General features: G+C 41.8%; 1 protein-coding gene across 6 annotated transcripts in view; it reads left to right on the forward strand.

Annotated features, from left to right (window-relative positions):
- NYAP2 (neuronal tyrosine-phosphorylated phosphoinositide-3-kinase adaptor 2) overlaps positions 1 to 27,174 on the forward strand; it is a 217,164-nt gene that overhangs the window by 152,793 nt on the left and 37,197 nt on the right. For all 6 annotated transcript variants that reach the window (XM_045198413.2, XM_024564304.3, XM_045198415.2 and 3 more), the window contains one exon: positions 14,707 to 14,913. In XM_045198413.2, coding sequence (XP_045054348.2) covers positions 14,707 to 14,913 — 207 coding nt within the window. The remainder of the gene's footprint in view (positions 1 to 14,706; positions 14,914 to 27,174) is intronic.

Below are 27,174 nucleotides of genomic sequence, written 5' to 3' on the forward strand. Positions count from 1 at the left end.
GAGGGTGTAAGCTGCTCTCCATCCCCACAGGACACAGGCTGTTTGAAGGTTTCTGGGTGATACCCGAGCATTGAAGGAGGAGGGACATCACACCTGATGAAGCACAGTCACCCTTTCCATACAGAAAACAGCTCCGAGAACAGAGAGGCCTTCTTCATTGTACAGAAGGGTGGGCAACAACATTACAATGTGATCCTGAAAGATGATTTCTCAGCAAAAGAGGAAATTCAGTATAATTGGGTTGACATGTTTTTCAAATGTAATGGATATTTTTATCTTTTGATTACAAATGCTTTATCTTTTAAATAAGAGCTTGCTTCCAAGAAAGTATAGGTATTAGCCAATGAATAAGGTGGAAACCAACAAGACCCAAAGTACCTGCTATTAAAAAATAGTAAGTCCAGGGAGGGTGGTTAAAAGGCTGATTTGTGAAGGATTGCTTCTAAGTAGATTCAAACAGAATCTCTTTTCCTTCTAAGGTGGTTAGTCATCATGAGAAAAAAATTAAAGTTAGCACTTGAAAAATACAACATAGAAAACAACAACAAACACTGAAATTTTGTATAAAAACGTGTGCCACTAGGGATACAGAAAGAATGCTACCCACTTATCTAATGATTAACGTGTAGAAGAGGTAAGGCATGAAATGACCATCCGTGATATTTCTCACAAAGGAAAGGTTACAGGCTCAGAAATAGCTGTTGAAATGCTTATTGTCAATTTTCTCATTTTGTATTAGCTTCTATGGCTTTCCTAGCGAAGTCTTTATCCGGATGCTAATTAAGCAGAGGTTTGCTTTGCACATCAATGTTTAATATTCACCCCTCATAGTTCAGTGAAACCTGCAGCACGAGGCTTCCCAGTTAAAAGCAGTCCTGACCTACTTCCCTGTGAAATCAATGGGAGACTTAACACAAAGACTCACTAGAAGCTGACATTTAAGGCCAGCTCTTAATCCGAGTTGGTGCAAAATGTGCGTTTCCCTGCGCTTCAGCATTCTTTCTTTCTTCATGAATTTTAAAAGTTCTTCTAAGGATAGAGAAGTCTGTGGCGGCTATGCAGTCCGGGGCGGGAGAAGCCATCCCTGAGTGTTCTGTCCCTGGGAGCTGTGAGCCCACGTGGCAGCTCCACTTGCAGTGGGGTCCAATGAACAGCAGCCCCTAGGCCTGGAGATGAGGAAGGAAAAGAAAGGCCTAGAAGGCACCCACTTGCATTCAGATATAATCTACAAAGAAGCAAAACAGAATCCATCAGAATAAGGTTTTCAGACACCTGTGTTCCAAGGCTTTTGAAAGTAAAATCATAGAGTACATGGCAAACCTTTATGAGGCTTATATGTCAGAGAGCTGAACTGTAGGGCATGAAATAGGAACACGAACAGAACCAGCTGGTCGGGGGCGGGGGGCATCAGGGCAGCTGAGCATGCTGGGTCTCCATCTGGGGAGGGGTTCCTTTTAAAGAGCAAGTAAGTTCCCTGCGGGTGGTAAATATGCAGCCACATAAAGGGGCCCATGTGAGACCTGCTAGAAATGGAGGGTCAGCCTTATGCTAAACCCCAGAATACTAAGCTACAGTGGGGTGAGCCTGTAACACTAATGGAGGAAGTACTGTTCAGTGCACGCATCTTTTACTTCCTTGATTAAGTTTATTTCCAATTATTTTATTCTTTTTGAAGCTGTGAATACACAAACATTTCAACTATGTATATGCATAATTCAGTCTTTTATTCATTCCGTGAATGCTGATAAAATGCCTACTGTGTGCCGAGTACTATTCCAGGTGCTAGAATGTTTATTTTGAAATGTCAGTCAAGAAGTCAAATGAAGATGAGAGATACATGTATTAATAGAGAGAGCACCTTCTGAGGCAAGATTTGGCGGTCGAAACTATTATTACAAAGATATAAGTAGTAAGGAAGATGGGCAGATTGAGAGTTGGAAGTGTGAGGAGGATATTCTGTTCCTCTTCCTCCCTGTCCTCTGTATGGTGCCATTCCGACCCTCCTGGCCCGGGTCACAACACCATTGTAAGTTCTGAAGCTCACAAAGCCTGGGCATCCAGGATTCACCCTGGTGGCCTGGGCTTGGAGACCCTTAGGAGATGACTGTTTTTTGTTTGAGGTACAATTATAGCTTCATCGAAACCATCTTGTATTACAGTAGCACTCTCTCCTCATCCTTCCTTTTATTTTTCTTTTTTCATGGCTTCCTTCCTATTGGTTAATCCATGAGCCTAATGCAAAACAATGGATATTGTAATGTTCTGTGGCCTCATTCCTCTTTCAGATTGATTTTGCCAAAAGGAAGTCTGCTACCAGATAACTTAGGAAAGAAGATACCATGGTGATAAAAAGTCTCACTGATGTCAGAAATAAGAAATAACATTTAATTCGGGTTCTGGTTCTGTTTTTCACTTAATTTACAAAAAAAGAAAACAAAAAGAAAAACGGACACCTTTATTCCTGAGCCACATTGTGATTAAACTGCTCACACATGTATGTGTGTGTATGTGAAAGACAAGGATGGAAAAAGAATGACAGGAGTTGAAACAAGGGGACAGGTGGCATGCACCCAACATAAAAGGAAGCTGAAAAAGAATCACAACTACAGAAAGGGAGGGAGGGAGGGAGGGAAAGTCAATGACATTGCTGCCCAAAATTTCCAAGAGAAGAACTCTTGTATGTTACCTCCCTTGGCTGCAAAGAAAACAGTGGAGAATAACATCATTGGCTCCCTACTCTTTGTTCTTACATCATGATTCACATAGTAGGAGCTCCACAAATATTTGCTAGACCTTAGGAATAGTCCTGTTTAACTCCTTCACATTAACAAACTGAAATCCAAAGAGCTTCAATTACTTGAGCAAAAATATAATGTTGTGTAGAAGAACAATCTGAAATGAGTTCTAGCTCTCCGGAGTCCCTTCTAAATATGGGTATCATCATTTAAATATACTTCTACTGGTTGTGCCTATATCTTTACTTGATCTTATTGACTAACCATTTCAGCCCTGGCTGGTGTGGCCCAGAATTTTGATCATTGGCCTAAGGACTGAATGGTTGATGGTTCAATTCCTGGTTGGGCACATGGCTGGGTTACAGGCTAGCTCCCTAGTTGGAGGTGTACGAGAGGCAACCGACCGATGTTTCTCTCCCTCTCTTTCTCCCTCCAGTCCCCTCTCTCTAAAAACAAATAAATAAATAAATAAATAAACTCTTTTAAAAATAAATAAAATATCATTTTGGGGGTGAAGGTCAAACCTTGCTCATTGGAGACTTTTCCTGAGCAAGTGTTGTTTTTCTCTTTCAAATTTATATGACTATTTTCCCCAAGAATCCCATAAAAAATTTCAGATTGGCCAATGATAATTCCCAGACACCATTTATTTCTCTGACCATATTTATCTAGAGAATTGGTGAATGAAAATTATCAAGAAATATAGTACTGTATATATTCAGTTCTGTAGCCATCAGCAAATTTCCCCAAGAAGGTTTAATATCCCTGCCTTACTTTTCTGGTAAAACTGTGATAGGTGTGACTTTTTTTAACATCCACCCAATATAGCAATTAATAACTGTGATTACAACAACCTGAGTTTTTGCATTTACTTTGATAGAAATGAAATAATCTTATTACCCTTTGTGATGAAGAAATTATTCTTCTTAGCATTTAGTGTTTGCTTCAGGAACATTTATGGATATATTTTCAGAATTACATCTTTCAGGAAAAATGGAAATGATATTTTTCTTCCCATGTATTAATATTTTTAGTGCCTGAATGCCTCTGTTTCTTTTACAGAAGATTAAAGCATTTTTCCATCTGCCTGTTAAAGTGATTTGAGTCTTAATTAAAGTTGATTGCACCTGTGCATATATTCAACTACCCACACACCTCCCACCTACCACTGGAAAAGCTTGTCTTTCCTTCACAAATTAAAAGAGGCAACTATGACCTTTTTTTAAAAAAAAAAAAAACCTCATAGGCATAGAAAATAGACAATACTGAGAAGTATGAGTTTTGGTTATTTTAGATGAATGACATATTATCTTTTAATTATTATTAAAAAGTTGGTTATCTTCTTTAAACTGCTGGTTTCCTTATCATGTATAAGGCAGCCTAGGTGAAGAAGCCAAGTGAAAGAACCAAAATTCAACAAATTTTCACTAACCCACGCACTGGTTGCCTGTGTATGTGTTCCTAGCTTTGGCAGTTTAATCCTTCCTTATGTATGAAGATGGGGGATAATCATAACAGAAATAAATATAAATGAGTGATGGAGGTCATCTTAAAATTTGGTGTGGTCAAACATTTTTCCTCTCTAACAAATAAAATTTTTTCAAGGGATCTAATAAATAAATAAATAGATTAGCTCCTTTTTTTCTTCTACCCACTTTCCTTTCTGTTGAGTAAGAAAAGATAATTAAACTGCTTTCAGCTAAAATAGAAAACAAATGAAAACAAAGGACCCAGCCAGTCTACAAAAAGAATAATGAAAAGTATTTTAAATGTTGTTAAAAAATGTTTCATTATGTTTAGAACAGTGGATCTGAGCCTTGACTTCATTTTTTAAACTCACAGGAGCTATATACTGTTTTAAAAGATTTTATCTATTTATTTCTAGAGAGGGGAAGGGAAGGAGAAAGAGGAGAGAGACATCAATGTGTGGTTGCCTCTCACGTGCTCCCCAGTGGGGACCTGGCCTACAAGCCAGGCATGCGCCCTGACTGGGAAACCAACCTGTGACCCTTTGGTTCTCAGGCCGGTGCTCAATCCACTGAGCCACACCAACCAGGGCAAAACCTTTGGGAGCTTTTAAAAATCACCAGTATTAAGGCCCAACCTTCAATAGCCTAATTTAATTGTGGTCCAGGCATGGGTACTATAGAAAGAGTCCCCACTTTTTTTAATAAGCATTTAGCATTGAGAAACTCCAGTGTAGAATATACTCTGGAATTTGTCAGTAAAATCTAAAACTTGAGGATCCTCAAGCCCAGAGGCTTCATTTAAAGATAAGCAAGTGAAGGCTCAGAAGGGGAAAATGATTTGCTTAAGGCCTCATAGCTAATTAGGGGCTAAGTCTGAACTGGCACCCAGGGCCCCACTAGCCCTAAGACAGCTCTGTGTACACTGTACGATGCCGTGGCCGGGACTTCCCAGATCGCAGCGTTCCGAGGTATGAACCCTCAGCACTGGGCTGCTAAATTGCTGGTATGAATCCATGCACTGCGTTATTAGCACAGTTTCATATCCTCCGACAGCATCTGAGCCATTTCTGCACAAATGTGGCGACACGCCATGCAACAGCAACTTCAGTTTTGATCCCAAATGCCTAATAGTAATTTCCTATGCAGATTAACTCAGTCTTGAGGATATGGAGCAATCTCCTCCATTACAAAGTCTTCTCAGTTTACAAAGCGTCTGGTAACAGGGTATTGCTTCGATCTTCCGAGTCATTCTCTTCCTCCCTGTAGTTCAAAGGGTTGTTCTCACGTCACCACTTTAAAAAATAGGTGAAAACAGAAATGCTGGAGAGGCACGGGTAGAATTCCACATTTTTTTCCTGTAGAAGAAAAAGCTCATTTTAATTTCTTGCATCTGATAGATAATTAGTTACTTTCTCCCAGTGGCCTTCGTCAGCAGTGATTGGACTCCTAAAGCCAAACCTTCTGGAATAGCTCACAAAAGGGCAACTCAAATTATAGTCACGTTTTGTTTTGCTTTTTAAAAAAATTCTCTTTGTGCCATTGTTACGTCTGCTTGAACTCGGAGTTTTTCTTTAGCGTTTTGGCTGTGTGATTGTTCATGCTGTTGGCTGCATCTGAGGATATTTTGTATGGAAAACCACCCCTCTGCTGTCCCATGGTATCAGTACTTAGTTTAAAAGTCTTAAAATAAACCAAGGTTGTAGTTTTAGGGATATCAGGCTGCTGGGTTTGGACATTTTGGCCAAATATCATTCCCATAATATATTTAGATGCACATGAATCCTATTTCACTTTACACTGAGGAAATAAAGTAAGTGATTTTAAGATTTGGTCTCTCTCTCTCTCTCTCCCCATATATATGTATATATATATATGGAGAATTATATATATATATATAATGGTATACACTCACACACACATATATAAAGTATAAAGTGTATGTATACACACACACACATATACACATACTTTCAGATCCAGAGGCATCTTAGAGATGTTGTGGTATAAACCCCTTATCAGAGAGAAGAGTACTAAGAAACACAGAAAGTAAGAAAATATACCCAGTCTCACCCAGATGATGGCAGAACCATCGTGGGGTCAAGTTTCCCCAACAATTAAATCCAGAGATCTTTGTGTGAGGCAGGTATTCAGCGTGATTATGATGGAGCCGTGGGGAGGAGGAGAACTGTAAAAACCACACGTGTTTGAGTCCCTGTGACCCTTTTAAGAATTTTTTAGATTGGTGGCTATATGTTACTTTGCTGCTTTGTGTCCTACTTAAGAATGACTCCGTTGTCAGGTCTTCTGTAACTGCTGACATAATAATTTTGGAGTTTGTCAAAAGATACAGATATTTTAAAACATCTTAAGTCAAAATGTATGCCTGGCCCAGGTTACAAAGGTTTTATAATCTTAAAACTCAGTGCGTCAAGTACTTGAGAATTCTGTTTGTTTTTCTCAGAGGTTTTCCGCAGCAGTTGCTCTGTCAGGTATGTGGAGAATTTCATGTACAGAGAATAAGAGAAGCTTCAGTACTGCCAGGTCCTGAACGGGAGAGAAAAATGGAAGGCAGCCATTGGTGTTCGGGGACGGAGGAGAGCTGTGGCCATAGGCATTTAACGTGGTAAATTGTAGGGATACGTTTGCGTTCTTATGCACTATTTTAAAGTAAAAAGATTATTGAACAATAAGGACACTTCCCATAATTATGTTCCATTTTAAATATGCGGAGAATTGACTCTGAATTCAGGGTAGTTAAGTAATTCTCAGGATCACCTTGTCTAGTAATCCTATAAACCTTGACATCAGATTAAGAGCAGACAATGAAGTTAGTTTAAAAAATAATGATTACCTCATTATTGAAATGATGATAGGTTTTAAATTCCAAAAAGTGATCTCCATCTGGTAAAAATAGTCACGAGTTCACCTGTTTTGGATGCAAACACTAAAAATTGTTGGTAACAAGATTCACTACAAAGTATTTCGTACTTCTGCACCTTTGCGTGAATGTCCGTACACCCCCTGAAAAAGATGTTTAAGACGTTGCTCACACCGTAATGTGGAGATGTGCTACATGGAGCTCCGTGGGTTTCAAGGAGGTGCTAAGAGTGAGCCTCCGACCTGGTGTGACTCCTCACACGCCTTCCTCCTGGTCCTTTTTGCACACTTCTCCTGGGAGAGTCCTCCTTTGATGCTGATGGCAGTTGTTGAAGTATTTTTTAAATATATTTATTGATTATGCTATTACAGTTGTCCCGTTCCCCCCTTTCACTCCGCTCTGCCCTGCACACCCTTCCCACCCACATTCCCCCCCTTTAGTTCATGTCCATGGGTCATACATATAAGTTCTTTGGCTTCCACATTTCCTATACTATTCTTACCCTCCCCTGTCTATTTTCTACCTACCATTTATGCTAGTGATTCTCTGTACCTTTCCCCCTCTCCCCCTCCCACTCCCCTGTTGATAACCCTCCGTGTTAAAGTATTTTTATTACACTAGAGTTAAGAGAGAAGTCTTACTTACTGAATTCCTATACTATATTTGGCAGCTTAACTAATCTCTCTGTTCTTTATGTTCATATGCCAACAAAAATATTGTCATCATTAGAAAATTAAGGATTTTAAATTTAGACTATATTTTATGGCAGGAAAAAAAATGAGAGACAATATCTGTCAAAAATCTGTATTAGGAGAGTCCAACTGCTGTAGCAAAAAAACTCCAAAACCTCAGTAGCTTAGTACAACGTGACTTACCTCTATTTCATGCCATAGGTCATGACCTATGTTACAGTCATGTGACAATCAACTAGGGGGTTCAGTGGAAGAAGGGCAGTTCACCCACAGTTATTAGAACGTTTCCATCTAGTGACTCCTCCAACACCTAGGACCTCAAAAAATCCTAGCCAGCAGGAGGGGATGCAAAAAGATGAGAATTTCGTGGAAAGTCCTATGACCGACCTGGAGGGGGTGTGTATCCCTTCCACCCGCATTCTCACAGCCAGACCTCAGCTAGGAAGCGCAGTTTAACGAGACGCTCAGAGAGAACAGTCAGATTTTCTCAGCCTCTGGCTAGTCTCTGCCCACAGCCCCTTGGCTTCTGCATCACAAGAACAAATGAAAATATAAATCGCATTCTCTGAGCAAATTGTCTCTTTGCCCTGAAATACTAGGATTTCTTAAAGACAGTGTTGTGAAAATAGGTCAACTCCTTAGCTGTGCCTGATGACTTCGGTAAAGGTTTTTTAGGCAGAGACAATTTGGCCTATCTCTACAGTCCTCACGCACATTGATTTTAAAGGGAGGAGTGATTAAATCACCTGAACATTTCATTGAGAGTTTTTGAAGGCTAAACATGGTCTTGGAAGTTCTAGTTATTGTTCCATGATTATGAATAAGTGTTATTTCTTGCAACCACAGAAAAGAACTGTTGTAAGTTCCAGTGACTTGTGGCCAGGAAACCCGTCTGTTTATCAGGTCTTTGCTATTTGCCATTTATGTGACTTTGAGCAAGTTGTGTAAAAGATCTGGGCTGCTTTTGCACCTTTAAAATTGTTAGGATTCTTTGTATATTTTATCCTACTTCAATGCACCTCATATATTTTATTACCTTATTAAGTAATGTGCTTCGTCTAATTTTTTAAAACCAGGGTTTCACCCTATGTGCCTTCTGGACACAAACCTGGACTTTCTTTCCCATTTTACTTGAAGTCATGAACTCTCCAGACACCTGAGCTATTGTTCTTTATATTTAAAGATGGCATCTTTTAGATGTTGGAACTGACATAACTGACTCAGCTGACAGAGTGCACACGACAGAGAAGTAATAACAGAAAAGAAACAAAAATATTGCCCCTTTTCCCTGATACCCTTTTATTGTGGAGACATGGAGCCTTTGCCCTAGCTTCCCTGGAGACTCAGGAGATGGAATAAGAGACGAGCAGGAGGAGACCTCAGTGCTCGCCTGGACTCGCAGGGCAACCGTGTCAGGTTGTCCAGCTCTGATCAGCTCCAGACACCAGGTTATAAAAGACACCATGACATTCCATTAGTGTCCAGGCAAGGTGCCCAGGAGAGGCAGAGTTCTAGCTCTGCATTCTGAAGAAGAGTGACTCGGGAGAGACAGACTCGCTCCCTCTGGATTCTAAAAGGTGTTTCCTTAAAAACAGAAAGTCTGGTTTTGAATTGCTCCAGAAACAGGACTGCCAACCACCAACAAATGGTGGTTCTTGGAGGGAGGCTGACCTGAGCTCTGTAGAAGAGCTTTCTAGCAATTAAAGACGTTCATAGTTGAGCCAAGCTTCCCCATGAGGTGGGGACCCTCCCCACCGTAGCGCTATCATCCCAAAGGCAGACCCCATCTCTGCAAGGACATACACAAGCACCTTGCTTGTTGTGTGCAGTTGGGATTCCCGAGGTCCCTTTCAGCTCTAAAGTGTGATGACTGAATTTCATCCCTGTCTGATAAAGCCATTGAGTTCAGTGCCTCCTTTAGCACTTCAAATGTATTGTCTTTTCTGCCTAAATAATCCTCCATGATCACCTTTCATTATTCTCATTGTTCAGCAGTTGGAATAGGATGGAGAGACTTTTATGCTGCTGATTATGCCAATACGAGGGGGCAGTTCTGGAGAATTCACTGTGTCCACAGGAAGCTCGGGCACTCACCAGCAACATGAGCTTTGGCATCTGTGTTGCCAGGCACATTTAGGGTCCATAGTTTGTAGCCAAGCAATTCCTATGTGATGCTGTGAAATTTCAAGAATAACAACAGTCGCAAACCTCAGATATAAAAGGTTTTTATCTAAATTATCTGAATCAGCTAGATGTTCATAGAAACAATAAAATGATATAACAAATTAATCTTTTTAAATATTGCAAAAAAAAAAGAAAGAAAGAAAAGAAAGCGGAATCTAATGTTCCCCTATGAACCTAGTGGTACTGGTCATATTTCCAAATAACACTTACTTTCCCAGGGAAATATCTTGTTTTCTGCTCTATCATTAGCAAGTCAAATAGAAACATGTATGGGTTAACAAAGAAAATAATGTTGGTTATAGTAACCAATCCGTGCTCGTCAGTGAGGGTCATTGGTGCGTGCGATGGCCCAGGTGCTGTGAGACTAGACAGGCAGAAAGAGACTCTTTGAGTCAGAGCCTAAGATGCGGTTAGATGTGGGGCTGACGATGAGCTAACTTTCCTGGATGAAGCATTCATGGGTTCATTCACCCTGTCTGTTCTCACTGTGGACTCTATCAGACATTGAGTCTTTAGTTTTAAGAAGCTTACAGCCTGATGGCGGGACCAGACTTATAAATCACCAATTACATGACCTTTCCAGCCAGAAAAAGAAAAAAAGTTGAGAGAAAGGATAATACTGTCAGTTTTAGCACGTTGACGTTCCCCGGAGAGCCGTATGTAAAGACCCATCAGTGCTATATTGTTTTCTTTGTCTCTGGAGCTTGGGAGGGGTTTTTAGGCTGTGGAGCTGTGTAAGACTCCTCACTACCGTTTCGTCATTGAGAGTGAATGTTGATGAGGAAGAGTGCATCAAAGATGCTAGGAAAGCTCCATATCAGCTGTAGGTCAGACCAGATGATGAAAGCCATCAGACCTGGTGGCCCGGGGTCCAGGACAGGAAAGAAGAGTGAGAGGAATGAGTTGGAAGCCAGGGAGACAAATGTGGACATAGAGACGGACAGCATAAAAAGGAAGAAAATGGGAAGACTTTGAGAATGAACTTCAGAGGTAGCAGCATGATGTGTGATAGATTGGAATCCTAGAGAGAATATTTCGGTCATGAAAAGGTTGCTCCCAGTCTCTTATTCTGATTTATCATTATTTACCTAAAACACTGTAAGAAGTTTAAGAAAATAATATGCACAACACACAAGCTTAATGACAAATGTAATACAATAAGCCCTGCCTTTTTCACAGCAAGATTTCAATCCAAGATCTGATTTCAATGTGAGAATCAGATGTTAGATGAATAGTCAACATTCAGCCCCTGACGGATGAATGGAGGAAGAACACATTCTATGCGTCTGGCCCTGTGCTTAGGTTTCACACGAAACTACCACAGGCCCTAAGATTGATCTTGTGCAGGAAAGTGTATGTTACTAAAATGAATGTTTTCGGACAGATTTTAAGAAAACATTGAAACAGGTAGACATGGGTAAATATGTCCGTATTCCTCTGAAGAGATGTTTTAGAGTTTCCATACATTTTACTGTATTGTTTCTTAGACTAGTTATCCACTTTCCATTTGTCTTTTTCAACAGTTAATATGGAAGATTTTCATATTATTTTAATTAGAAAATGCACATATAGGAAGCCACACATGAATATTTGGGAAACCAGACTTACTTTCAAATAAAATGCTCAATAAATTCATTAATGATTTTTTTACAGATTTTTCAGTTCTGCCTTCTATTCAGAAGGCATATGTTAAGGTGTAAGTCTGAGTAGCACTATTTCTTCCATCTTTTTGTTTCAGTTTTCCTAAATACAGCTGCCAACATTCACCAACGCCTAACCTCTGGGGCTTGAAAACAAAGAAGGAAAAAGAGAAAAAGACCCCTTTTTGTTTCCATGGTTGCATTGGGCTCTTATTTAGTTGAGGTTGGAGACATGAGTTCACTTCCCTGGTATATGTATGAGGGTAATTTGAACGAGAACAAAAAACGATGTTGATGGAGGTATGTTGACGTACGACCTCGGCCTTGCTATGTACAGTGTTGTCCTGATCTGCAAGAACAGTCTTGGACCCAACGTTGACTTTGAGCATTTGTTTCAGTTTGGTTACTTTCCACTCCAGTGATGGAAGACTCTGTGTGTAGGAAAAAAACGGTAAATGTTTAATGGTGATCGTGCAAACCAATATAGAAGTCAGTAAAAATGTGAGCTCCCTTATGGTTTGTTTAAAATCCGGAAGAGAAGGTGAGGTGAAACAGATGGGTTATTATATTAGGCTTTGGGGCTGTGACATTTGAAGCCAGAGTACATTTTCTTTTCTTTGGAGCTGTGAATAAATAGCTTGGAAATCATCTAAGATGTTCTTTTCTGATACTTGTTTTATTCACTTGACTTAGGGCACCAAAAAGCAAGTGTTGGTTAAATTGTTTCACTGTGATGGCAGTACCAGAATGCACTACCTTTAAACTATTTTGACTTGTGCTTGATTTCAGTGTTACTGGGACTTAGGCTTATATACAGGCTCCTTTGAAGACCAGGACTCTGTGTGAGGTGGTTCTGAGATCACCCTCCTGGTTTAAGTTCAAGTTCCTAGAATGATACCCAGGACGTACATTTCCATAGCTATGTAGCATCTTGGAGCTGAAAGGGGCTATAGCACTGTGGAAGTAACCCAAGACCAAACAAATGAGAATAGCCAAAGGCTACTTATTCTGTCAGTCAGCCACCAGCACTTACACTTGGCAGAGACTCAAAGGCAGGGAGAAGAGTGGGAAAGCTTTATAGTGGGAAAATGGGAAAGCTTCAGATATGCCCCAAGTGGAGGCTGTTGGCCTGAGGAAGCTGTGGGCAGGCTAACTAAAAACAAGGTTTTCTATGTGATTAACTTTGGGTATGTACTTGACTTTCTCTGGTTGGCCCTATGTTGGAGGTTGGGCCGAAAGTCCTGGCTGTTTGGGGGCAATTGCTACACATGTGTGCCTCCCTGGCTTGGTTGCAGGGCATAGAGGTCTGACTTCCTAGAGTTTGACTTAGAGATGGTAGGTCGGCTTCCTGGGCTGGTTACTCTAGATAATGGCTTTGGGTTCCATTTTTATATGTGGCTGGCAGCTTTCCACGTGTATGCCCAGTCTCCCAGTGATCATCTAGTCCCAACGTACAAAGACTGAGTCAAAGTCATACAGGACAAATGACTATAATTTATTCAAGTTAATATGACTTTTTAGTTTTCAAAATATCTTAAAATGCAGAATATCATTAGATCTTTCTAATCAAAATGAGGAAGTTAGGCAGAACTGGCAGTTAAGAAAAATGAGACTCCAAGAGAAGAAACCAAGTATCTAGTGACATGGTTCATTAGCCCGCGAACATGGCCAAGGCTGCAAGGCTGGGCTCGTGGGTTCCTTACCCAGGGCTGCTTGCGACTTTACAGCCTGTGCTGGCTCTGACCCCAGATTCAGGTAACGGGGAAACAGAGTGTGACATTTCTATCATACGGCTGAAAGGTGATGGGTATTTTGAACCTGCACACAAAGGAAACAGCACAGATTCTCCTAATCATTTTTGTGATTTTTTTTCACTACAGATTTTCTCAATGATTCCTTATTTGAATTACACTTTCAATCTGGTGGATTTTACAAGTTGTTACTGTTCAATAATCAGATTTTTGAAAATATAACTACCTTTGTGCCACTTTCAATACAAATACAGTACAACGCAAACAAATCACGCTGGCCGTATTTGGAGCTTGTACTTTGGGGACTCAAGGAGACTAGTTGTAATAATTCAAGGGCAATGATTTGAGCTTGAACCATAGTAGTTGAGGTAGACATAATACAAAGTGTAACAGAGAAGAAAGCAAGATATTTAGAAATAAAATCTGCAGAATCTGCTGACTGGTGGGTTTGGGGTGTGGCAGTTAAAGAAAGAGTGAGGGAGCACCCACCTGGATAGTTGGCTGGACAGGAAGAACCATTAGTTTAGCAAAAATGGTGTCAGTTCGGTATCTGAAATGTTGAATTTGTTTTCCATGGGGACTCATGCAGCAGGAAGCTGGATATTTTTTTCTTTAGTCTAAAGCTCCAGAGAATGGTCCAAGCTTGTGATAAAAAATTTAGAAATCTCTAACAATCAGACAATTGCTAGTTGAATCCTGGGAGATCACAGAAAGCTGGAGTGAGAGGAATAGTGGCTGAGCTCCCATCATGGGGACTGTCCTGTAAGGGACGTGTAGGGAGAGAAGTTACGGTGACACAGAAGTGGTGTGAGGCAGAACACAACACAGGAAGCCCGGCCATCAGAGACACTAAGTAAATTGAAGATGTAAATCAGAGAGTATCAAGGAGTTGTCAAATGGCTTAACAATGTCTTCTAACTTTGCCTCCTTGAAGGCCAAGGTGATAATAGCAAGCACAGTTTGAGTAGAGTGGCTGGAATGAGTTATGTCACAGTGGGTAGTGGAGTGAAAAAAAACGAGACGGTAAAGACAGTGAGTGTAAAGTGCACTTGGAGAAGTTTCCTTGAAAATAAGCACAGGGAAGAGTCACTAAATGAGTGTCAAGGTTCACTGACCTTCGCCTTTTCCTAAGAGAAAGTTATTTACCAGGGAGATTAACCTGTACTCCTCAGAAATAAAAAAAGGCCCTGCATGATCTCCATCTGTTATATTTAAATGTTGTAATCTCTAATACACATATAATTTTCTAAAAAAAATATATTGAGAGCATTTTAGAACATTGTTCTTCAGTTTTTCAAAGGAACCTGGGAAGGATTTGACTTTTGTTTAACATAGTGTAATTCTGATTAATACACAGAATCAACAGAAGAGCTAAAAGTGCGAAGCCACAGCACCGAGCCGTTACCAAAGCTGGACAGCAAGGAGAAAGGACACCACGGGGCATCTTCCCGGGAGCCTGTCAAAGCTCAGGAATGGGATGGAACACCAGGGCCACCTGTGGTCACCAGCAGACTGGGAAGATGCTCTGTGAGCCCCACCTTGTTAGCAGGAAACCACAGCTCAGGTAAGAAAGATCGTGGTCTCCCAGGTGGTACTTTCTCACGTCTCTAGAAACTGCTTTTATGCAGTTATCACTTGGAGAACCATAGCCACAGATAGCTCTTTCTACTCATAGAAACGGCGTAAATAGCCCTTCGCAGTGGAAGGTGATGATAGATTGGACCACTGCAGGGAGCGTTATTCACAGGGACCATAGAGTGGTGAATGGCGCTCCTTGGAGCTGTGTGCGGGATGCGGCAGCCTTGACAACTCGCAACAACTTGCAGTAAATTGTATCCAAAACATCTGGAGTCCACGTTTGCAGCAGTTTTCAGTTAGAGAGTTTAAATGATTTAAAGTTTATGCCTCTTTTGCTTCCAAAACACTAACAGAAAGTAAAACTGAGGATAAAAATGTAACAAAGGTGATCTGAACGCAGCCGAGGGAGTAGATGTTACAAGGCATCTGAAGTGGTGAGCTGAAGACTCCCAACTGCGAACTGGGCGTGGGACTACGTTTCCAAATCTAAGTCAAAAGAGTTAGAAAATTATAATCTACGACACCTTTAAGTTTCACAAGTTGTAGTTACAATCTGCAGTGCAATTTGCATCGTTAAAAGATAAATGTTATTAAATGTCAATTCTTCGGAAGCTTTGAACGGATCCATCTGCATGATGGACTTACGGAGAACTGTCAATTGAAATAAAAACAAATAATCAGGCAGCCTCCTGTAGTTTCCAGGTTTCTATTCCTTAAGAGTGTTAGGGCTCCAAAGAACGGGCCAGTCCTTTAATGTTATTTTCAACTCTGATACTCATCTTGGAAAGCCACTTACATTAATTTAGCCTGTGGTCTCCCTGCCAGTCACGCACAAGGTAAAAACCAAAACAGGGTGAATAATGCCTGTAATGGAGGAGGGAGCTTTCTAAAACAGTACTCAGGCAAAAGCAGAGCAATGGCTCCCCCCGAATTAGAATGTAGTTTACAGCTTTGGTGACGCAGGTACATCAGGTGTCGTGCAGGTAACCAACTTCACGACGGGAGCGCGAACCTCACAGGGGAAAGAGTGTTATGTGAATTTAGCAAAAGTTAAAAAAATATTTTTGATAGTAAAGTATAAATAGCTATATATCGGTGTATGAGAGAAAGAAATTTGTGGATTTTCTTAAAAAGAAAAAGAAAGATAGGAAACAAATAGTATTTTGTAGGGAAAAAATGCCACTCCCAAAAAAGGTCTGCATCACTATTCAATTGGGAATTATGATTAGTTTTAGGTTTATTATTTTAAAAATTATCTGAATTTGTACCAGTTCTAACTGAAAAACATGCACACTACCTGCTATTGTGACCAAAGGTCTATTTTCTAAAAACCAAAGCGTTACCTGAGTGTTTGTTATGTGACCACCACTGTTCTAGGATCTGAAGGGACAATGAGTACATACGGGTGCTCAAAGTCAAGTGTAAGAAAGACAGATGGGTCATTGCAATATAATGTACAGTATTATATACAAATAATATGCAAAACAGAAGAGACATTACTTTGGGGGGGAAGGTATGTTTTTGGCAGGAACAATCAGGGGCTTTTGCTAGATTAAAAGATAATTGTTCAAGGATGTGACCTTTGAACTGGAGCTTGAAACATCAAGAGCCTCTTCCAAGATGATAGAAGAAAGCAGTCTGCCTCCTGGAGGAAAACCTGAAGGTGGGACTTGGTGTGTTTGGTGTGAAGAGTGGGGAAATGTTGAGTAAAGAAACTTCAGAGTAGGTTGGGACCAGGGAGTAAGAAAACCAAAGGATCTTGTATCTTAGTTCCAACTAGCAGAGGCTTAGGTAATAATGACCTTTGTTGACCACAGCACGCACTCTGGAGGTAAGGAGCTTCAGGTGTTTTGTCACTATTCAGTGAGTCATTGAACACCTGGGAACTTTCTGTCCTCCTCATTCTCCTATCCTACTACCCTTGATTTTTTTTTTTCATAATAACAAGTGGCTATGACAGTTCTGGGCATCATGCCCCTGTAGACTCGCCCTGTCATTCAGCTGGGCAGAACTTGGAAACTTGTTCTCTGGACCAATCACTGTGTGAAAGGCAATGGTAATTCCATGGGCTTATAGGAGGCCTTCCTTTCCCTGAAGTCAAGGGACCTCTGCTTTGTACCTAGAACTGACATCAACAGTCTATTTGCAGGGGAAATGTGGGTGGGGGTGATGTTGCTTGAGCAATGGACAGTCTCTGCCACATCGTATTTTGATTTTGAACATTCTGTGGTGCATATTTTATAGTCAATTATTTTTCAACACAGGTATAATGTAATTCAGGTTTCATGATTCGAGGTCCAGTGGCGACCCCATGGCTCCAAGCACCAAGCACGGTGAAGTCGGAGGGATGGGGCATGTGCTGAGACACAGATGGCCAATGAGACGTGGAGCAGGGTTTAGGTGGAAGGCCAGGACTTAAGCTGTGACTGTGTTAAGCCGGAAGTGCTCTAGGAATCTAATTGAGAAGATAGCAGACAGCTGGAATTCCAGGTCCACAGATAAAGAGATTTAGTGTAATTAGAGATTGAGACTGGAGACCTTTGGAGTGGTTAAAACTGTAAGACTAGATCAGGGGTGTCAAAATGATTTTCACCAAGGGGGCCACATCAGCCTCGAGGTTGCCTTCAAAGGGCTGAAATAATTTTAGGGCTGTATAAATATAGCTACTCCTTAAATGTTAAGGAGTTGAAATTTCATTTGGCCCTTTGAAGGCAAAGGCGAGGCTGATGTGGCCCCCGGTGAAAATGAGCTTGACACCCTGGATTAGATGATTCTAAACAGGGCAACAGGAAACGGAGGAGAAAGAAGCTGAGAGTAGACCTTGGGGAATCCAAGCATTTCCAAGTGTGGGCAAAGGACCAAGAACCTACGAAATAAATGGAGACGAAACGATGAGATGGTCCACAGTTCACTTTTACCGAACACTTAGTAAGTTGTTAAAAACGGGTAATATAACGGTGACATGGTGACATGACCCTTCCAAGAAATTTAGGGTATAAACAAAATTCGTAACAAACTTGGACATTCTTCCACTGCAAACTCCCAAAGCATCTCTTTGGCTTTATGGCATTGAAATCTGCTCTCCTGAGTCTTTCAGCTGTTCGTCGAGCAATAAACTGTCTACTGACCACAAGAAGCGGCATGAATCCCTGTAGCCCCTCACATTCTCCACCTCAGATGAGGGAGGTGGTAACCAAAGGTGACAGAAGGAAAGATGTGTGTCGCATTTTTTATAAGAACAACTTTTGAACCCACGTTAAAAGAAATGTGAAAGGCAGGGCAAGTGTACAGTCGCTCACAAGGCCACTCAGTGCAGGGTTTCTCACATGAAAGTGGAACTGTCGACACACCCACGCAAAAGAGCGTTACAATCTCCGGAACTCTCAGGGTTTTGTGCTGCGTCACACCTATCGAGTCTACCCTCATGCCAGCCTCGAAGGTTAAAAAAAAATAGAAAATGAAAAATGTCTAAGTTGGCAGTTGTTTCTCTGAAAAGAAAGAACCTAATATGTGCCGATGCTATTCTAAAAATGCCATGTTCACTAGCAAAATGTATGAAATAGAATATCTCAAGTTCACTCACCTTTGATGTTTTAGCAAATGAGGGTCTTTGTCCAGAACAAACAAACAACTACATGAAGAGTGTTTTGGATTTCTCTTTTGGAGCACAAGGGGTTGAATGAGTCAGTATTTACTCTCTCTCCTTTTCTTTACAGTTGCTATTCATTATTGTCTCCTTGCCACTGGGCCACGGCCTAGTAATCTCCTAACAGAATACACTAGAGCTGCCAAGGATGACCCTGCTCCCTGGTACCTCTGTTGAGAGGTACTCCACCCCACACCTGACAGTGGAGGGCAAGGGGATGCTACCTGTAAACCCCACCCCACCCCCATCACCTTTGTCTCTGGCGTGCTCACATTCTCTCTCTCTCTCTCTCTCTCACACACACACACACACGCACACACACACTACCAAAAGTGGTTTAGCCACTTGAAAAAGTTGTTCTTAATAGCTCTTTTGAGGAATGGAGCAATTGCTGAAGTAAAACAAATGAATGTGTCAGATCTCAATTCTAATTAACATTGCCGCTGGTTGCTGTGGTCCTTTATTAGAATCACAGTTGTTTAGTAAATCAGGGATTCCCTGGAGGGTGATTCTAGAAGGCAGTGGAGGACTGGGACCCAAATGCTCATGTAAAGAATGGGGAAAAGTGGAAATTACGTAAGTTAATAGGGTAGCGACAAAAATTCAGAATCCAGTCACCGAATCAACAAACAAATAGTTTCCAAGCAGCGTGTACCCAGCTCTGTAATGGTTTGGGGGGGGACAAACACTCTCTCACTCACACACACACCCCACAAGCACACACCCACAGGCTATATCTAACCTGGTCTCTGTCCCTCAAAGACCTTACCACGCTTCCTTATGACACAAAACTGTTGAACAAAAATTAGTGAGATAACCATTAAATGTGTTTGTTATGTTTGTTATCGTGCACTGTGCTATCTCTATCCTGTTTACTACAGATTTTATATCATGCAAATAAAATAAGTGCAGTCTTGAAAAAATATGGAGGACTTAATGGGAGACACTGAGTTCTACACCAAGATTATATCAGGTCTTTTAAAAACTCATAATATATTATTATTAATTGAATAGACATACATAGAGAGAACTTTCCATGCGGATGAAGAAGGGGGACCAAGCTGAGCAGACGTTGTCCTGCGTGCCCAGGCAGGCTGAAGAAGCACTTTGGGAAGTAAACTCAGAAGACCTTGAACTCATCCTGTAGGGGTTCAGCCTCAGGGTGCACAACCTTCTGTGCATCTGCCATTCTGAGCAGGTCCACCATGGGGTGGTAACTGAGGCGCCTGCAGGACAGGCCGGAACACGAGCCAGTGCATTAGGAGATGAGCCTCCTTCAAACCAGGCATGCGATGCTCGCACATTGCACACACAGGCATGTCCTTTGCTCTCGTGAAGAAAATGATCGTCCCCACTTTTCTGGAAACGTGGAGCCCTGTTGGTCTAAGTGATATATTTTTGCATTGGTTGGAATCATAGGTGTGGAGAAATACTTCTCCACTGCAGGGGAAATCCACAGGACACTGACAAACATCAGGACGGAGTGATGGAAGTGCAGGTGACCTGGAAAGCCGAGGACATCTCTAGGGGACAGAAACTGCTCAGTGCCAGCTGATGCGCACCCTGGGAAATGCTCAGAATTCCCAGATTTAATTTCTATTATGCAAAAACTCTCAATTTTTAAATGTAGCTCATTAAAACAAAACATTGAATTGAACAATTTGCTTCCCCTGGCCATATAAGACATAAGGGCTGTCAGTGTCCACTTTCTGGTTTGTAAAATCAAGTGATGACCAGGGGGGGCATGAATCTGACCCTGAAGCATACAGAAGTTGGCTGATAGCAGAACCAGCGGGTGCCAGTGAACACCTTGCCCATCCTGCTTTCATTTTCCAGAAACTGCAGCTCCTCCAGAAGGCTATGTAAGGGTCGAAGTGGGCATTAGAGAGATGCACGTAGCCTTTGATAGTCGAGAGAGAACGGGGAGCGTGTTAACTCTGAATGAGGAACAGAGGTCTGGCATTTCGTGACTCATAGTAAAGACCTTCATGGCAGATGTATTTGCAGATGCTGGCAAAGTGGCCTGGCCACTGATTGGGACGGTGGAGTAGAATTTGCATGGGTCTTCTCCAGTCTCGCTGGATTTTATGCTTTATGGTTCCAACCTCCAAAATATGGAATTCTGTACTTCAAGGGGCCCTGTGCTTACCAGTGTGGGATGAACACTAGAAGGGCCATCTTCCATATTCTGGTCTCAGAAGTTCTGGGCTTTTCCATGACTCCTTTCAGAAAAGCATTTCCCCCACCCTTCATGAATCAGCCGTTCACATCCAAGAGGAGTCTTGTGCTCACAAGTTCAGAGAGGTGAACAACGGATATGCATTTCATATGTACCATTTCTTGCACATCGCATTTGTAAATTGTATACTAATGAGAAATGCAAACATCAAGTGTAATGTAGTAGTTGCCTACAGAGGTTTGGGTATCCAACAGCCATGTATTTAAATCTGACTTCTGATTTTTTTTTTTTTTTATTAGTGATGGCATTGGGAATATCCCTTAGTCTCTCTGACCTTCATCTGTAGAAGATGGATGATGATGGCACTAACTCATAAAAAGTGAGAATTATACAAGATAACATATTGGCACACTTAGCGTGCTGTGTGGGACACAACATTAGATAAACGCCAGTCATCACTATGAGTCCAGATACATTTGCAGGTACCTTTGCAGCGGAGCTGAGAGAATCACTGGTCTGGGGTAATAAAGGAAAGTTTGCTGTAAGTAGTGGCATTTCAGCTGGCTCTTAAACTGAGGAGAATCGAGACAGAAAATGTAACGAGAAATGCAGCAAAAATATCACGGTATGTTTTTCTGAGGATGGTAACAGCTCTGCCTCAACATGGAGCTTAGCACACCCACACCCATGAAACTATGGTTCTTAAGACATTTGCAGCTCTAATTCATATTCTGATCACGTCTTTGAAGATTGGGAAACCAGAGATGTTAGGGTGTTAGCAGAGGCCTAAGAGCGGGGATACCTGGGAAGGAAACCTAGCTGAATGGGAACCACTTCGTGGAAGCCACCGAAAACCTGAATTCAGGAGTGGGAACTGCAATGGAGCCCAAGAGTGTAGACTTTGAAAACTGAATTTATCAGACGACATATAAAAATGATGCGTTCCTCCCAAAATTTCTGAAACGTATTGTACTTTACTTGCTGATGCTGGAACGACCAGCTAACTTTGCTGATGAACCTCCCGGCAGCCATAGCTGAGAATGTCTGAGTCAGCCCTTCAGATCCAAGAGGAGCCCCGTGGCACGAGGGTGGAGGGGTGAACAGCAGGAGCACAGCCTGGAATCGGGCAGCGGGGCTGGGGGTTGTGGGACAGCACTCACGACGATAATTCCGGCAAGCCAGAATAAAGCTATGCAGCATTTTCAGTGCAAGTCAGCTATGCCTTCCGATAATGTTAATAAATTAACGCTTTGATGGGTGTGACTTGAAATTACGTAACACCACTGTACGCGGGTTTCTCTATCTGCACAGAAAAGATAAAGGAAATCTCACTGCGTAGGTTATTATGAGGATTAAATTTCAAAGAGCATAGCAACACTTAGTGCAAAGCTGGTGTATAACAAAGTTTATTCTGTTCCCATTTAATTTTACTGGAAAGGTCTCTCTGATGTTTTTCCAGGACCAAGACTTCAAAAGTTCAGTTCATTGTAAACACGATACAAGGTTTTCTCAGCGACACAGAGTATTAATAAAAGTGCCTTTGCTTCACCTGTTTGTGCAACAGAGATTTTAGGCCAGTGTGACAGCCATTCGTGGAATTGCCTTGAGTCTGCATTTATGAAATTTGAAGAAAGAGATAAGGTGCAGATTTTAAGACTTGGTTGCTGCATTATACACGGTTATCAAAAAGTAATCTTGATCTCTCATAATGTTCATGCTCTGCTTGGAATTTAAAATCACGTTGGCAACAATAAGAAAATATTGGTGTATACGAATGCACCTATTTTCTTTAATAAATACCTCGATTCATTCATTCATCTATTAATTCAGTCATCCATTCCCTTTTCGTTTGTTTTCTAACAAATACGTCTTCAGAACCTACTCTGTTCTGTGCAGGGGCCAGGTGAGGGGGTGCAGGGAGTGCAGGGTAAACATGGTAGAACACCCCCTGTACTCCCAGAGCTCACGGTCTAACAGTGAAGACAGAAAAACAAACAACAGATTCTCATAAATGTTATGATGGGAAAATGTTCGGCCCAATCACATGATATATTGTCTGGCAAAAAGGGAGGGAATTCAGCAGGCTTCCTGGAGAAAGTGCTATCAAATTTGATACTAGCATGACGAACATGAGATAGGCAACTAAGAGGGGGAGAGAGTTCCCCACGTCTCACTCATTGATGTGGGGACAGAAAAGACTTCCTTGTAGAACCTGATGAGTATTAAATGCTTTGATAAGGCTACAGAGTCCCCAAATATCTTTCTGCCCTTTCTTCCATTTTCTCCCACGGCCTGGCTCCTTTGGGTGCTGTGGCTGCAGTAACGGTCCCAGTTTCTCCCCTCTCCCTGCATTCACACCCTTGGCACCGTTCTTCCGTAACTGCTTATCAAGATGGAAGGCCTGTGTCCTACCCCTTGAACCTGGGTTGGCCTTGTGTCTTGCGTCAACCAATAGAATGAGATAGAATGAATGTGTGTCACTTCTGAGCCTCAAGAGACTGCATTCTTCCCCTTGGTCTTCTCCAGCCCTTCCTCCACCATCTAAACAAGCTTGAGGTAGCCTGTTGGAGAATGACACGCACATGGAACAAAGCCAGGAGTCCCCAGTCTCCATCTTGCCCACCCCCAAACATGTGAGAAAGCACAGTGCTAATTACCAAAAACACTGCCTTGACCCGCAGCTGACCACAGGTGCCTGAGCGAGCCCGGCCAAGACTAGAAGAACGACCAGCTGACCCCTGAACAAAACTAAATGAGTGTCATTTCACCTCACTGAGGTTGCGGGCAGTGTAAAATAGTTAACTGATGTAGATCCATTTGGAATTGGCTGCTTTTTTCTCGAGTGGAAATGCTTTATTATTATTATTATCATGCGAATAGCGCATGCTCACCGAAAGACAAAAAGTGAAAGTAAAAGTGAAAATCCGTTCTCCCATCTTGATTCACTTTTGCACTTTCCAAAGCTTCATTTTCAGCTGCCAGCGGTGCAGCACTGGGGCCTGTGTATTGGTAGGGGCGGAGTTCTCTGTGCCATTTGTTTTTATTATGCAACAGGAACGAGAAACCAATCTGGCCGACTTCAGGCTCCCCCTGTAATTTGGGCTTCACTGTGGGAGATTGACTGCCTTCCTGCTTGACTCCACATTAGCCCGAGGCAGCTGTGGACTCAGCAGCCATGGCCTGAAGTCTGCCATTCAGTACAGTGGGCTCAGGCCCCCGCAGACAGTTCTCTGCGTCTGCCTGGCTTCCCAGTTCTAACTGGGTGCTGGGTTGTTTCCTCAGGGAACCTTGGCCACATCCTGTTGCTGGGTTCTGCTCACTAGTTGCACACCCCGGAGTTTAACTCCCCCTTTCTGAGTTGTAGGAGTCAGCACAGGACAGCGTTCTCCTTTGGAGAGTCTTTGGGGAGTATTGGGAGTCATACTCCCAACAGTCCCGCTTTCATTTCTCTGTGGAAAGTTGTGACTTCTGCCTGCGAGAATTTGTCTTCACCAGAGAAACGGTTTTATTTGCATTTCTCCTGATACGGGTGGGAGGGCCTTGAGAAACAACCAGAAAAGGAGGGCTTGGAGTGAGCTAACCATTTTAAATAACCAAAGGGTGTCTTTATAACAGCTAGTTACAGAATAATAGAAGGTAATTACTCTCCCATCCCAAAGCAACAAGCTAGACCACAAAGGCAGAACTTGCAAAGGAAGTGATCAAAATGAATTTTGTGGTCCTTACCCGAACTCTCATCTTTAGCCTCGGAAAGTGGTTAGAGGCTCAGAGGCTTGACACCAGGTATCAGAGAGACTTTGAGACTTTGGAACTGATTTGTGGCAAAAAAAGAATCACACTGTTTTCTGATCCCATCTAAGGTCCACTATGGTCAATTTAACAGTTAAATATACAAGTTTAAACAAAACAAAACCTAATATAATTACAAAAGCTGCTCTAAGATTATGGTTCAGATTAAATACATTTAATTTGAATTGTGGAATTTAAGTTTTTCACCTCTGTGGAGCATCTCTTATTGAAAATCATTTCTTATATCTGTATACCATATATTCACTTTTAAAATATATTTATAAAACATATTTATAAAATACATTTGTCTTCACAAAAAAACTGTATATCTATAGGTTGGTGTAATGATCTGACTATTTAGGTGACTAAAATGAAGCTGCTGAAGAACCCAGCAAATTGCCCGGACTCATTAGTAAGTAGCAGACGCATGGAGAAATGAATGGGGGGTTGCTGACCCGTGGGGCAGCTCTCTTTCCATACTCTAACTAGGTTGGTTTCCCTATTTCCACCTCTGTGCTCAAAAATTTATTCATTGATTCATCCATTCATTTATTCACCTATTTTTTTAAGTATAAAGTTATCAAGCACTAACTCCGTGCCAGTGGGGGAGATAGCTATTAATCACAAAAGTCAAAAATATAATTTTAATTGGTCACAAAAGCCCCCAGAGAAAATGACACCTCACTCTCTGTTGGGCATGTTATAGGACAGCTTGATGATACAGGAACTTAGATTTAGGTAAATCAGCAAAATAACAATGAAGGGAGTGAACCCAGGAGGGGCAATGACCTGTGACACCAGGGTGCCTGGGAGAGTGGCTGACGGGGAGGGCAGAGGGCCAGGGACCGCGGCCAGGGAGGGGGCCAAGAGCCTGACAAGGGACAGGCTGAGCTGACCACATCAGTGATGCTGGTCTTGCCTAAAAATGACAGGAAGCCACTTACGGATTTTAAACTCGTGGGATTTTAAATTCAGGGATCAGATTTACAAAGTCAGTGAATGTATTACCATCCTAAACCCAGGGAAACGGAATTAGGAAGATAATCTGCTGCCCCAAATAACTGGCCTCATAAAGCCAAAGGAGAAATGTTTTCTCCACTCTCCAGCCATGAAATTTCTCTGTTCTTATCAGTGAGAGATGTTTACAACTGAGCGTCTGATAGATGGAAAAAATAAATTCTCAAGCACCTGAGCGACCGTGTTACACGTGTGGGGTTTTTCCCCTAAAACACAGCAACTATGCATGCTGGCTGTTCTTTGGACCAGTCAGTCGCTCACTCAGCAAACCCACAGGGACACTCGATGGAACAGCGCACTCTGCGGGGATGACAGATGACCTCTGCCCAGACTGCCTGCCTGCCTATGATGCACTTGATCCCACCTCCAGAGCTCACGCTTGCCTCTGATTCCGTAGAACAGGGTTGGACGTGGTTGTCCAGTAGTTTGTAGGCTTTTCTCTAAACCATGCATATTCTTATTCCAATTATCTTTTTCTAGCAAGATGGTTGTTTGAAATGATGAGAGATGTCTGGGGTCAAGGAATTTGGTGACATAACTAATGTGTGTGTGGGTATGTTGTGTATGAAACTACTTATGGGTTTTCAGTTAAGATCTTATGTGATCGGACTTGCAAAGTTAGCTAACTTAAATTTGATTTATACTAAACACATGCATAGTCCATAACATTGTGTGTTATACAGACACCCTGAAAACTACCGGGAAGAAATACGGCTTGACAGTAACTAATTTCATTCTTAGTAGAGAAATTCCAAATTTCCAACTATTCTCTGATTCTACTGGGGAAAAATAATTAACAGGGCATAAAATTTAGATCACGCAGGAGTTGCCTTCACCTTACTTGACTCTTTTCAAACCAGTTACTCCCTGGCTGGTGGGGCTCAGTGGATTGAGCGCCTGCCTGAGAACCAAAAGGTTACTGGTTCGATTCCCAGTCAGGGCACATGCCTGGGTTGCGGGCCAGGTCCCCAGTAGGGGGTGCACGAGAAGCAACAGCACATTGATGTTTCTCTCCCTCTATTTCTCCCTCCCTTCCCCTCTCTAAAAATAAATAAAATCTTTAAAAAATAAAATGGTTCTTTAAAACAAAGGATCAACAAACAGGTCAGGCTTGAAAAAGTGATGACAATTCGCTGGCATGAGTTTTGATTGTCCTGCAACTTCTCCCATCTTTCATTGTGGGGAAGGTGCTCCACCCTCTGCCCTCTCGCCCTGACGTTGCTCCTAGTTGGCGGTGGTTGGCTTTCTTTGTAAAGGCCTTGTGGGTATGCTACACTAACTGTATTCACAAAGAATGCCCTCTCTCTTTCAATGAAAAGCTATTGAAGACATTACAAAAAAAATTCTAACTAATGCTGCGCTTATACAGAGACTAGTTCCAGAAGCTTTGTAAACTCACCAGAATACAAGTCAAATAATATTTGCACTGCCATCTACTGTCCACAAGAGGCACTGCAATTTCCCCTGGACTTTTTCTTTTTTTTCCTCTTATGTTAAATTCAACGGAAGACAGGTCAATGTATTTTTGCCTTTTTATTGGAAACTTGGGAAAGATAAAGAAATGAGGGGAAGTTCTTTATATTAATAATAAATGTACAAATAGCTTATCTTTTGCA

The sequence above is a fragment of the Desmodus rotundus genome, chromosome 2, assembly GCF_022682495.2.
Source record: "Desmodus rotundus isolate HL8 chromosome 2, HLdesRot8A.1, whole genome shotgun sequence".
NCBI lineage: Eukaryota > Metazoa > Chordata > Mammalia > Chiroptera > Phyllostomidae > Desmodus > Desmodus rotundus.